At 42.6% G+C, this 13,427-nt stretch overlaps 1 protein-coding gene across 4 annotated transcripts in view; it reads right to left on the bottom strand.

The window, feature by feature from the left end:
- The window catches only part of ZDHHC15 (zDHHC palmitoyltransferase 15), a 40,290-nt gene that overhangs the window by 2,253 nt on the left and 24,610 nt on the right, over positions 1 to 13,427 (bottom strand). For 2 of the 4 annotated variants that reach the window (XM_088129286.1, XM_007427547.4), the window contains exons 11-12: positions 9,943 to 10,026; positions 2 to 7,637 (exon numbers count right to left, since the gene is read on the bottom strand). In XM_088129286.1, the coding sequence (XP_087985412.1) occupies positions 9,983 to 10,026 (44 nt within the window). In that variant the 3' untranslated portion in view covers positions 2 to 7,637; positions 9,943 to 9,982. Of the gene's footprint in view, position 1; positions 7,658 to 9,942; positions 10,027 to 13,427 lie in introns of those variants that run through there. The other 2 variants (XR_015793613.1, XM_088129285.1) reach the window with 2 other exon arrangements.

Raw genomic sequence — 13,427 nt, forward strand, 5'->3', positions numbered from 1 at the left:
GCCATCAGATCTGGGCTGCAGAATTCTGAATGACCACCAGATGGAGGCAAAGAGATACAGAAACCCCCTAGTCTTTGCTGCCATCTTGTGATCATCCAGATTTTTACAGCACGGGTCAGTTTGTTTGCGTTTGAAAAATAGTAATTTTTACTGATTTTTAAATTAATACAAATGGGAACAATTAAGGACAAAACTAACATTGCATTTCATTACAGGTAACTTGTACACAATTTTAAAGCAAACTGTTTATTTCAGAAAGATCATTGATGTATATTGAAAACAGGCATTATAGGTCACTGCCTGGACAATATTTTTAGCTTGGCTATGATATCAGTAAATGTCTCCTGATTGCTGTCTGTTGTTAATCAGCTGGTACCTGAGAACCACAAATCGTTTGCATGTTTTGAAGAAAAAAAAAAACAGTAATATTCTAGCTCTGTTAACCTTGAGTTTTCTGTCCATAATCAGACCTAAGGATATTTATTGTCATTTCTTTAACAGCAAGTTCCTAATTCTTACTGAAGATATGTTTTAAGTATATGGGACATTGCTGGCTCCTAAAACCTTAAAACTTGGAGATGGTTGAATAAGATGTCCACTAACTGGAAACTGGGCTCTTTGTCCTTGTGACTAGTAGAACCTGACTAAAAATAAGCTAAATCATAAAAATGGCAGATTACATCATGCAAAACAAGACAAATTAATCCACCCTGGTAGTGCCCTAATGTTGTTCTGTGATTTAAAGTTCAGGACAGCTACTGATAAATATCAGTGGTTCTCAAGTAGGCACACCCATTACTGATGTAAACACCTCTTTACATAAGAAAAGCATAAGTCCTCCATTAATTTGCAGCCCTGCTGAAGGTACAGAAAGTGGCATTATGGAAATGCTCTACGTTTTTGAAACTTGGTATTTGAATTTTTAAAAATGTGGCATTACACAATAAGTTGTAACAGATATTTAAATACTTCAATGTGATTCTACAAAACATTTTTATTGTAAAATATTTCCATGCTTTAACTGCTACACAAGCATGAACATACATTTTTTCAGTTAATGAACCTGAGAGAATGTAACAGTTCAACATTCAGGAGACAACATGATAAAAAAGCAGAATATGATACAACCAAAGGAGATTCTGAGAAACCTTAGGAATGATTACGTTCCACTATACTTAAGCAATCCATTTCATATGTTTCTGATTATAAAATCAAATGGGGAAATCCACTCTTTGACATATAATCAATGAAACAATTGTGCCTTGATTACACATTAGCACAAAAAAACAGCAAGGAATTATTACAGATTGTGAACAAAATATTTAAATGTATAGAATGAAGGGCCATGCAATTTGCTGCCACATCCTAGACTATTAATCAGCAATTTATCGAAACTAAATGTTAATGCTATTATACAAAATGCTTTGATGATTAAAAAAAAAAACTTGGCAAAGTATTTGCAAAAGTGCAGTCAAATCGTTAGCTGCTGGTAGCTTATGAAAACTTCTGAGAGTATTCTTCCATTGTTTACTAATCTATATGTAATCTTTCACTGAGTCATCTTCCCTCCCTCCCATAGGAAGTTACTATTTTCTTCTTTAAAATGCTCTTAAAAGCTCAGAGGAAGAACTGAAATCTAACTACAATGTATTAAGTGGACAATATTTCTGAGAAATAGCTAGTATCTTGGAGTGAATCCTCTGCCTCAATTTTTTTTCTTTTTAAACCAACAAGAGACTTGAGGGAGTCTCTCTACACTTATGACTCTGCTGCTAGAAAACACAAATCAATTTTAAAAATTCCACAAAGGTAAAATCTGCTCTATTCCTCCATCAGCCATGACCACCAAAACTGCCTTTGTCGTAATACGTTCATGCACCTTTATCAATGTTTTCAAGTAGGTCCTGATAATGAAACAAATTGTGGTGGGAAGCAAGCAGCGTGACTGGCAAAACACCAAAGCTCTTTTGTTTGTATTGGTGTAGTATCACAAGGCAGGGGTTTCAAGAAATGTGCCCCGTGTAGCTAAAGCAGCTTCTGGGGCACTCCCGTTCCTGTTCTGTAAAGCTCTGTTTTAACTGTTGATGGTTCATGGATGGATGGGGGAGTGCAGCTATACTAGGTCATCAGAAAAGCTGAGAAAGGGGTAACAGGATTCTGTACATTCCTACCTATTATACTTTTCCCACCCAAGTGGGGAGAAGGGAATGGTATGACACATTCAAATTGTCATTGTAGATACATCATGGTCCTGCACTGTAGCAAGTATAGTAAATTGTGCTTTCAGCTGTGCACCACATCTTACAAGAGTAACAGTTATAGGCTAAGGCCAAATAAACATTTGTTACATCATGCAAGCTGAATCTTACAGTATACCGGCATGCAACAACTACATTGTTCAACAATTCTGATTATCTCCAAAATTAAGCTGTAATACAGGTACAGAAGGCCAAATTTTTAAACAGTGATTTCCTACCTAACTTTACATTGCCACTGTCCTTTGCAGACATCAACGTGATGCTTTCAGTTTTTTAGCAGCAAATGAGAATGGGATGCATAGTGTTTGCAAAGATGATCCGTACTGCTCCTCAGGGCAGGGTTTTGATGACCACCCTCTACTGTGCCATCTTCTCAGGGGTATATTTGATGCCCAGGAATATGGTCTTAAGTGGAACAATGGAAGCCTTATAAACGTTTCTGGAACTGGAACGTTCCAGCGTGGAAAAGTTCCACGTACAAACAATGCCAACTGGTTCCACAAATAATGCTAGACAAAGTGCAAGCTTTACAGTTCCAGCATGCAAATGTTTGTTTTGCAGCACAAGGCAAGATTTGCCACAAAGGAGTCCTGATACAGGGAAGAAGATGCCTCTCACAATCAATTAGGAATCCTAGGTTACATTTAGATTAGCGAAAACGTCGTATTTTGCACATCCATGAAGATACTGACTTGTGAAAATGGCTTAAATATTATATGAAAGCTGTACCCTTGTTGGTTGCAACTACAAAACTATTTAATAGTTAAACATAATAGGAATCTAGAGATAAATATTACAATTTGGATCATAATTCAAGTGCTATTGGAAACCATCAGATTCCTTAAGCAGCCATTAAAGATCTTTATAATTTGTTCCTGATGTGCATAAAATACTCAAAGGATGTGCTTGCAAGTGGTCTATTACTACTCTTCCTCCCTGCTTCTGGATTTCAGCTGGTCCTGGGAAATCGCAGAGGAAAAGAGGCTAACTAGAGTATTCTAGGTTACAGTATTTCCACACACAGCACTGCCGTGGGTCTTTCGGCCTGCATCCTCTTTTAACAGGCAGATTGTTGTGAACCGCCCAAAGTCGTTGACAGGCAGGCAGCATACCAGTTTAATAAAGTATTATTCCTAACTAAAATGAGAAGAAAATACTGTCAGCTGTTCAGAACATTTGCTCAATTGTTTTGGGTCTGGGGTGTCTTCATATCCTGTGTCCTCATATTATGTCAATCTATGAAAACCAGAATGAAACGCAGCAACCAGATGATGACTGGAAGTGGCAATACTGGTGCAAAGTGTTCCAACAAACCTCCTTTCATCCCAATGAACTGAAAAGGTGCTTTCATTCTACAACCGCCTTTCCCAATCTGGGAGCCAGCGCACCAGGCACGAGGGAAGCAACCCCTGCCGTTGAGGGTGCTAGGCTGGGGGAAGGCCAGAAGAGTTGGTTCTCCATATGTTTCCGCTGTATTTGCATAATAAGCTTAAGCGGGCCGGTTAAAGATTTAGCAGCTCCATTCGTACAAGATGTTTTGTTAGTTTTACCCTTGTGTAGGTTTTTCAACCTGTTATGCAAATCTACCCCATCTGATCGTTAGGGGTTCGATGAATTGTGCAGCCAAGAAGGCGGGTTAATTCAGTAACCAAATGCACACAGATCTAGTAGTATTAGTAGATGACGCTGGATCTCTTTAATCCACACAGGCAAAAAATCCTCCCATAACTTGTTGCGCTCCTTTTACATTATGCTTTGCAGGTATATCCATTAGGAGGGATTTGATTCTGAGGAATCCTCTGGGCTGACGTCTTTCTAACCTGATTTAACAAATCTATTCGCTTGCCACAAGCCTGTTGGTAAGATATTTCTAAAGATAATTTAATTATTTTTGGTTACCTTATCATATATAATTTTATTTAGTCAATTTATAAAATTAAGCAGCCCTCCCCCATCCCAAAATTGTTTAAAAATATAATTAACATGTGTTCCATTTGTGCTGTTTGGAGCTCAACAGCTGCCCAGCTCCCAAGGAAGCTGGCAGAGTAATAGGAATGACAGTTGGGGGAAACAGTTTGAGAGAGGCTACTAAGAGATGTGGTAAGAGCAACTGGAGTTTCCTGCAGGTCTTCCCTGCACAGAACAGCTTGGGCAGAATCTAGATTGGGTGAGTCACAATAGCCGTACAAAGGTTTCTTACGCCCAATAGTTCAGCAGTAAGAACACCAAGTGGACTTTGTACTTAGGCTGTTGAGGTGAGGAAAGCTTTGGAAATCATCAGGAATGGTCTGAGTTCAGGAAATTCTAAGCAGGCCTGGATCAAGCCAACTGACTCTAGGAAGCTGCCTGCCCTTTTCCCAACACAAAACAGTTGCATGCACGTGCCCTTGAACAGAAGTAAAACTCTTTTATGTAGAACCAGGCAGCAATGTTGGTTAATGCAAGTATTAGTGGAAAGTAGTTTCCTGGAAGCAAATGATGACATGGTTTCTGGGGACCATAATCAGAATGGTAGATTAAAAAGTGTGTTCAAACTAAAGCTCAAAGTCCCTTCTGTGGACAAACTGTCATCTTCTCTTTAGTGCCCCTCACAGCTTTTTAATAATGGCTAAAGATGCCCCAAAATGGTAGCAGACTTTTTCCTCACATAACTGTTAAGCAGAAAAGTGCCTGAACATCTTGTCTGCCTTGGTAACAGGAGGGCTTACAGCTATAGCTGCTACTAGCCAATGGTCCATTTGGAACTAATTCCAAGGCCCAGAATGAGCTGGAGGGGCCCTGATCTTCAATTCCCTCTCCCTCTCTCTCTCTGAGAGGGGTGAATGCTTGTGCATGAATGTCTTTTGCCCCTGGTTCTGGCTATTGGGTCCTCATCATGTCCCTAATCAAAGAATGTCTAAAAACACAGAAGAAAATTGGGGGCAAGAAGAAGCACCTGTAACTGAAAAGGTAGTTGAGCAGACTATTCCTTCTGTTCAGGAGACCCAGTAAGACTCATTCTGATCAGACACAGGTTTGGAGTTTTTCTAAGGCACGCCTTACTCAGTCACCCCCTGCTAGATCCCCAAATTCTGGACCTCACCTTCCAATAAGAGATCAATGAAGCCACACAAGCTTTTCTCTTCCTCCACAGTGCTGAAAAAGTGAACCTGAGAAACGTTCAGTAGCAGCTGAGATGCTGGTCTCCTATCATGTAGCTCCATGAAGTTGGAGACACATAATTAAAAATAGTCCTCCGAATACATGTTCTAGTGTTTTAGTGGATTATCTATCTTTTTGAAATGCTGGAGTAGGGCTGCATTTGTTAATTTGTTAATCAAATGTTAACATTTAATTGCTCTGATCAATGAAAAGGAGAAAAAAAAGTCTTTTAAGAAAGGGAAACAAATTGCAATTGTTTGACACCACTGTTGCGAAGTCTAACTGGGGAAGAATACCAGTGTTAAATGTGGACCCATGCAAATGTCTATTTTGCTTTAAATGTATAGCACAGAGCCAATACAAAGGGCTAATATAATCAACAGAAAGAAGCTTAAACTGGTTCTACTGAAATTAACAAAGCTTCATTATTTGCCATACGATTTGTGTCTGCTTCAGTTTCTCAGGTTGATGCATTAGTACGTCGAGAAAAAGTAGTGTAGTAAAGTTTCCTAACTTAGCCTAAACAATTCTGGAGGCTGAATGTAACGTGCCTGGGAGGCCTCCCCAAGAGAATCAGCAAAGGGTGCATCTGCGCAAAGGAATCCCAGCTATGAAACTGTAGCAAAAGATACATCACAGGCAAAACACCCTGTCCTGGTGGCAGAACAGGACCACAAATGTCCTGGTCAAAAAGGGCCAGCAATCTTTGATGGACTCCCAGCCACATAGATACGGTGGGCTGTCACTTCTCATTGCTGATTTTTTTAAAAGTCTTCTGAAAAAAAAATCTGGTGGCCCCAGTGGGATAGGCACTACCACAGACAGTACTGGAATAGGCTTATGTATCCTCTCAACCATTTCTGAATCTTCCATCTGCTTGTGTGGCTGCAGGAGGTGGGTAGAGAGGTAAAAAGTAACACAGCAGAAAGATGGAGTTGCCTGGCTTGGTGGATCCATCTTGGGACTGGGGGAAGTTAATTTAGCTCCAAACCCTGGGATTTTGCTACACCACTGCCATGTCCCTGATCCTACTGAACATGTCATACAAAGTGTCATACAAGTATATTTTAGTGTCTAAAATATACTTTCAGTGAGCTCCTGTTAGGACACTGGGCTGTTTTTCCTACAAGGTTCTGAAGACAGAAGATAAAAAAAAGATGAGAACAACAGTGAGGAAATCTCTTGCGGGGGGGGGGGATCTTACTTGGTTGTACCTTTGGATCAAAACCTTGCAATACCAACATTTGAGATCGAGTCTTAAAGGGGTGGGGGGAAGCCCTACCTTTTGGCCTTCTCTATCCATAGGTCTCTTTTAAACATTTGGAAAAGATTAATGATAGGGAGACACAAATCTTATTCCTGATCTGATTATGCAAAGTGTTTAAAACCCATAACAAGTGATGCTGGCCTGGCTCTGAGCAAGGCTTCATCTGCATAGAAAACCACGTGCTAGGACTTTCCCACATGGCAGGCTGCTTTTTTTTGTGGCAGAATACGTTCTGTTTAGAGAAGCACATCGTTGTGTGAGCCTCCATGGACAGGTACAATACAGGGGCACTGTTGTGCAAGTCAAAGACTAGTTTTTCACAGCAGAAACTAGTCCAGTATGTGAAGCTGTTCTGAATGGATTTCAGACAATTGCAGGCACCCGCAACAAGGACTGTGCTTACATCAAAAAGGGTGCATTTGTAAACCAAAAGAGCCAGAGGTTTCAGCAAAATCAGAGTTGACAATGAGTACATTTAGGGCCTGGGGTGTTGGAGGTTTTATATGGCTACAAAAGCAGTGCATATTCGTCCAGTTTTCTAACAGTAAGACCTGATTTGGCAACCGTGATTCCTGCACAAGAGGATTGTTTGAGCAGGCTGCTTAACCATCCGTCTACACCGTTTTATAGAGCTGTTCTTCCTATTTGGCAAAATGAGACAACGCGAAGTCCAGGGTGTTAGCTAAATGCCCCTTAAGGCACTTGGAAATGCATTTGCACTAAGCAGTTTTCCCTTCTTCTGGGCAAGATATAGAAAAAGAGAAGGTCATGAATAGCCTTAATCACTTCAGAGCTGCCATGTTTAAAAAAAAAATCCATAATATGTAGCAAACCTTGGAAGTGTCACCAAGGACAGTCTCCTCCAGAACCATTTCAGAAAGCGAGAATTAGCCTCCAATGTTGCTTTTCTTATTGTGATCCAAGTGCTTCTTTTTCTTTTATGCCTCCTGAGTTCCCATCACCAGAGGAAGCTAATGAGAGAGGGAGGAAGCTGGAAGTGAAGTGGGTTGCAGGAAAAGAAAGGAATAAGAATGAGTCTAATTAAAAGAATTTCTATTCCACTCCTAAGGACCAAACTCGACATGACATTAGGCAGCCCTGCATTTAATGCGCACATTGAAATAGCACCTGCAGATGTGCTGATAATGATCAAGATCAGAGTGAGTGTAAGGAGGGGAGAATGTAGCTGTTTCCTTTTCTGGGGCTCTCTTGATGAAAAGCGCTCATCAGTAACTGCTATTTGATGTTCCAGAACTAAATCTTTAATTGGGGATGTGAACTCCAAAGGAAAGGAAAGGGCCAACTGTTTGGTTTGGGGCCTGGAATGCCTGAAAGGAACTATGTCTCTTTTTCTCCTCTTCCTCATGTTTGGTGTAACTTTGAATTTAAAAAAAAAATGGTATGTCCACATGTTCCCTACCTTTGCCCACATCTTTGACAGCCCCTTAGCTTATAATCCTACATTCTTTATTATGGTTGTGCTTGAAACACTGAGCAAAATATCCCATTGTGGATTGTGGTTCCCCTAACACCCCACTCTGTTGTCCTTCAGCTGCTCAAATGGCCCATGGGGGTTGATATCCAACATAGCTGGTGGCATCTGTAAGAAAGGATATCGCTACAGGAGACAAAGGCCTTGTCTTCTGTCTTCCCTGATTCTATCCCCTTCCTATATTTTCACATTAATTCTTTTACTGAAGAGCTGCAACCGGGCTGTCCTATTTATGACTTTCTTATTTTTGCTTACTGAAAAGCTTGCCAACATTGTCTGGAAAATGTTAATCATCTGTTTAATCAAAGTTTGTTTTAAGTAGAAGACATAACTTCCAAATAAACAAAAGAAGCCTATAATCCTACATTCTTTATTATGGTTGTGCTTGAAACACAGATCTTTTCTGAAAAAGCTGTTGAGCATCTACTGTTTGGATTTATCAGGAAGGTTTAGAAAAAACGCTTCTCAGCTCTAGGGTTTGGTTTCGTGTAATGATAACTGTGCCATCAGATGTTCTGCTCAAGAGCAGACTCAACCTTCAGCAAAAGTGGCTAAGTGGGGCACATTCAGCTGATGGTCGGTTTCCTGCAAGCAAATGGCCTATGGTGAAATAGTTATTGGAAATGCCTTGTGGGCATTCTAAATCACGCACTATAATTTGCAAGAGGTTAGCCAATTTCTTCTGGAAACACACAAAGAGCACTGTAAAATCTGCCTCTTCTGTTAATTGGTTAGGTTTCTATCCTGCCTTTTCCCCAGGAGCACAAAGTAGTGCTCACACTTCCATTTTTTTGGTCAGGAAGGTTTGGCTGTGAAAGAATGTCAAGGCCAAAGACACCCATGGCTGAAGAGAACCTCAATCGGGTTCGCCCCAGGGCCAATCCAACACCTACACTAGGCAAACTCCAGAATGGGAACCCTTAACCTTCCTCTGGAGCTGGCGTTCGTGCACCAAACCTCTCAGGATTTTGTGGCCCATTTCTCATACCATGCTGTAGTTCAGCCTTTCCCAACTTGGCACCCACCAGCCTCTTTGGAGAATGATTCCTGGGAAGCTGAAGGTGCAGTCCAGCTTGTGGCCCAGCTTACTTGGTGGATGCTAGGCTGGGGGAAAGCTACTCCAAGGTGAGGTGTAAAAGCGGCCTCTGCAGCAGCCCCTGCCCTTTGGAACACTCTTCCCCCAGAAGTGAGGTTGGCCCCCTCCCTCTTAGACTTCAGAAAGAAACTGAAGACCTGGTTTTGTTACTATGCAGGGGGTGGGGATGGGAATGGTCAGTCTTGGGGATGGCTGGTTCCCTAGTCCTACCTGACCAATATTACCTGGTCCCAGGCTGCAACAATACCACCATTGCTTGGATTTTATCATAATTAATAATTGTATTTATGCTGTACTATTTATGCTTTTATTGGTTTTAACTGTTTGGTTGTGAACCACCCAGAGTCCCTCCTTGTGGGGGAGTTGGGTGGTGATATAAATTTGATTTATAAATAAATAAAAAAAAAACCCAACTCTTATGTAAGTAGATGATATCTGTGGCTCTGTTGACTGCTTTTCCTTGGTAAGAAAGTTTGTTTCTGTGGATGAACTACATGGGCCATTAAAACTCTTCTGTCCAAACTGCCTGTCTCTTTCATACAAGGAAATCGTATGAATTTGGGACCCCTGTGCTGGGGGAATGTTCTACCACTGTCAAGAAGTCCAGATCAAGTATCTTATGAAACAAATGTTAATTGAAAGAGGAGCACAAAGCATTTTTTCTTTCTCTGAAGAAGAGGACACTTACCGGAGCACGCGAGTCCTACAACGTCAGCTCTTCAAAGCTGCTACGTCTCCATTTCAATGGAAAGAGAGGTCCCTTGCTGGTAATCTAGACAGACAAGCAAAACAAGTCCACTCAGTAAGACAGAGATCCCCCCTTCCCTCAGAGTTGTGCTCCTTACAGCCAGGGAGCCCAATTTTTCTAGGTGGCGGTGGGGAGGGGCTCTGGAATGGCCTGCTGGGGGCTACGCTCTACAAAGGCATGGGTGGATTTCATCTGCATTCAACCAGAATTGAATACAATTACTGTGATTACTCCCCACTTCTGTATTTACTCACTTTTCCCTTCTAAACCATTAAAAATTAAATTTGGCAAAAAACGTTTGGAGGTCCTTGAAGGCTGCACCCAAGATGCGTAGGGCTTGCATATAGCCCCAGAGCCTGAGTTTGTATATGTATTTAGGTAGGTGGGGGTACATACACACACTGCCTTTCTCAAAAGAGAAAGATGGACTTGAGAAACCAGAATTACAGCTTGGAAAAATGGTGCTCTTGCTCTGCTTTTAGCCAGTCCTCGATGCTGGGCTGTTAACCCTGAAGCAGGAAGACAAGCAGTTTCCTCATCCTGCAATCAATCTGATCTTGATGGCAACCTCTTAAGTCCCCTGCTGAATAGGATCTGATTGGTAAACAAAGTGGTCTTGGACTAGATGCAGAGACGGGGGTACCTTTTTAAAATAACTGATTACGGCACTCTGAAGCTGCACAAAGGTGGGTTTTTTATGGAAAATACAGTGCCTGAAATGTTAGAGTAACGGCTCGAGGGGTGGGGTTTTTACAAAGTCCAGATGGGAGGGGTGCAACCCTGTAAAAATTGGGTGGGAGTTTGCATAGTTACAGCCACCATCTTGACTTTTTGAGCCCTCCCCCACCCCGAAATTTCTGTAGAATAACTGATTCATGCACCATCTTCCTCAGCCAATCCCTGATTTTCAAAAGGGGAAATAGGAACTTAAATTGATTTTAAATTAATCTTTTTTCTGCCTTGTCAATTTAAACAAGTCACTCATACCCAAGTCAACTCAAGGGTCAACTACTGCAAGGCACTCTACATGGAGCTGCCCTTAAAAACCACTTGGAAGCTGTAACTGGTCCAGAATGCAGCATCAGTGATGTGACACCTCCACTCCACGAGCCACGCTGGTTGCCAGTCGAATTCTGGGTCTGATTCTAGGTGCCGGTTATGACCTATAAAGCCCTAAATGGCATGGGGCCCACTTATCTGGGGGAACCCCATTCTCCTGTGGTTTCTGCCTGGCTGCCACGTGCTGGCAGAGTTGGTGCACTCCAGGTCCCTTCCATTAAACAATGTCATCTGTTGGGACCCAGGAAGTGCACCTTCTCTGTCACGGTGCCTGTCCTTTGGAAGGAGATTCCCTTAAAATCCATGTGGCTCCCGCCCTGTTGGCTTTCCATAAAGCCTTGAAGGCCTGGTTGTTTTTCCAGGCCTCAGGCTGAGATAGATGGGGACCTTCGTTGGGCGTATCTGTTATTTTTGTTTTTGTCTTGTTTTGATTTGTATGGTATTACATTGCGAGCTGCCCAGAGTCAGTTAGAATCAGGCAGTGCCTAAATTGAGTTAAATAAATTAAGTAAACCAATCTGTTCTTTAAATGGCCTTGACTGACATCATTCCATCCCACCTTCATAAAGGAAAGTCTGGATGCATTTCTGGGGTGGGGGTGGCTGAGAATACCTACAGCCAGCAACAGCATACACAACAGCATGACTAAAATTACAATATAAGCAGAGATTTCACTGAGTTTAGGAACCTGCATTTTTCCAAGGTAAAGGTGGTCCCTGTACAGGACCTGAGGAGGACAGAAGGCACTTTGGCACTTCCTTACTGGTAACGTCACAAACGCTGTCACAAAGGGCCATGTGCCACTCAGGGCTTCCATGCATGTGAAGACAGAATGATCATGCAATTCCAATACTGGAGGAAATGCTACCATCCCAAACTTGAATGCTTTTAGGGTCACTGCAATATGAGTTGCACAGAGAATCCCCAGGCCTGGTTTGTACTAAAGAATACTATAAGGACTCTAGCAGCCCATGAGGAGTGCAGTAAGTCCTCCACCTGCCAGATGGAATCAGCAGGAAATGTGCCTTTATTGATGCAGCCAAGTAGGTTCTTTTACGCAGCGGCCATTCCTTGAAACGGCATGAGGGGAAGATTAAAATGAATTTTAAGATTCTTCTTAGCAAAAAGAAGCATGGGTGGTTTTAAGGGAGGGCCTTCTTGCTCCTCTATCTATGTGGTGCAGGAAAAGAGAAGAGTCCCACCCCACCCAACACAGGGTACAAAAGCCACATCAAGGCCTTCTGCAGAGCTGGTGCTGAAGAGGGACACTTCAGTATCACCTCCGAGATCCCAGAGAACATCCAACCAGCAGTTCTGGCCTCATAAAGGGGGTTCTTAGGCAAGCTGCTGACTAAATTCTCAGTGAAGGGTCCTTCAACATATTCTCCAGCAATGAAGAATGGCTGGTGCTTAAGAGGGGAAGCGCTGCATCAACAAGAAGGTAAAGCAAGTTTCACAACGATCCTTTCAGACCCTAGAGCAGGGTTTTTCAACCTTATCAACTTTAAGAGGTGTGGACTTCAACTCCCAGAATTCCCCAGCCAGTATGCTGTTAAACCCTGCCCTAGAGGTTGTGCAAAGCAACCAGATCAGTTCTGCAGCCTGCATTGTTGGACGTGCACAAGCTGGCAGGAGAACGGAGGGAGAATTTACGCCCGCTTCCCCAGCCTGGCACACTCCAGAAACGCTGGTGTGCCTTCTTCACAGGGAGGCCAAGGTGGCTGACAGTTCTGGAATGGTACCACCTTAGGGAAGGTTAACCGCTGAGCGGATTGGTTTGGTCTAAGACAGGCTGTGCAGGGGTCCGTTTATGGACTTCCTTTTGTGTGCAAGACAAACTATGGTTGATGTCCTCAGCAGGAGAGAGAGAAGAGTCGAGAGGCCTGGGATGTTATTCAGAACCACTCAGCCCCAGTTGCCCAAAATGTGGCCTTCCAGATCTTGCTGAATTATGACTCCCAATGTCCCTCCCTCTTGTTCACATCAGCTGGGGGTACCAGGAGCGGTAACTTAGTGGCAATGGGATGGCTGCAAAGTATTACGGCTGCTACCCGTCCACGCTTTGCAAATGGGGTGGGGTGGGGTGGGCTGTTCTCCAATCTTTCCATACCTCCACTTCAGTGTCAAGGAAGGGCTGTAAGAAGGGTATCCCTATTTCTGCTGTATGAGAAAGACTGACCTAGGCTTGCTGGCAACCACAACGACCCCCCAATCACTTTTGGTGAACTGACAGCCGCATTTTCTCTTCTGAATGTATTAGAGCAGTGTTTCCCACTGCTGACAGCAGTGTCAACCAGCATGGCTGGCTGGGGAATTCTGGGAGTTGAAGTCCACACCTCTTAAAGTTGCCAAGGTTGGGAAACACT

The sequence above is a fragment of the Python bivittatus genome, unplaced genomic scaffold (genome assembly GCF_059951505.1).
Source record: "Python bivittatus isolate LINGU-HERP-01145 unplaced genomic scaffold, Pbiv_v1 ctg000790_np1212, whole genome shotgun sequence".
NCBI classification, from domain to species: Eukaryota; Metazoa; Chordata; class Lepidosauria; order Squamata; family Pythonidae; genus Python; species Python bivittatus.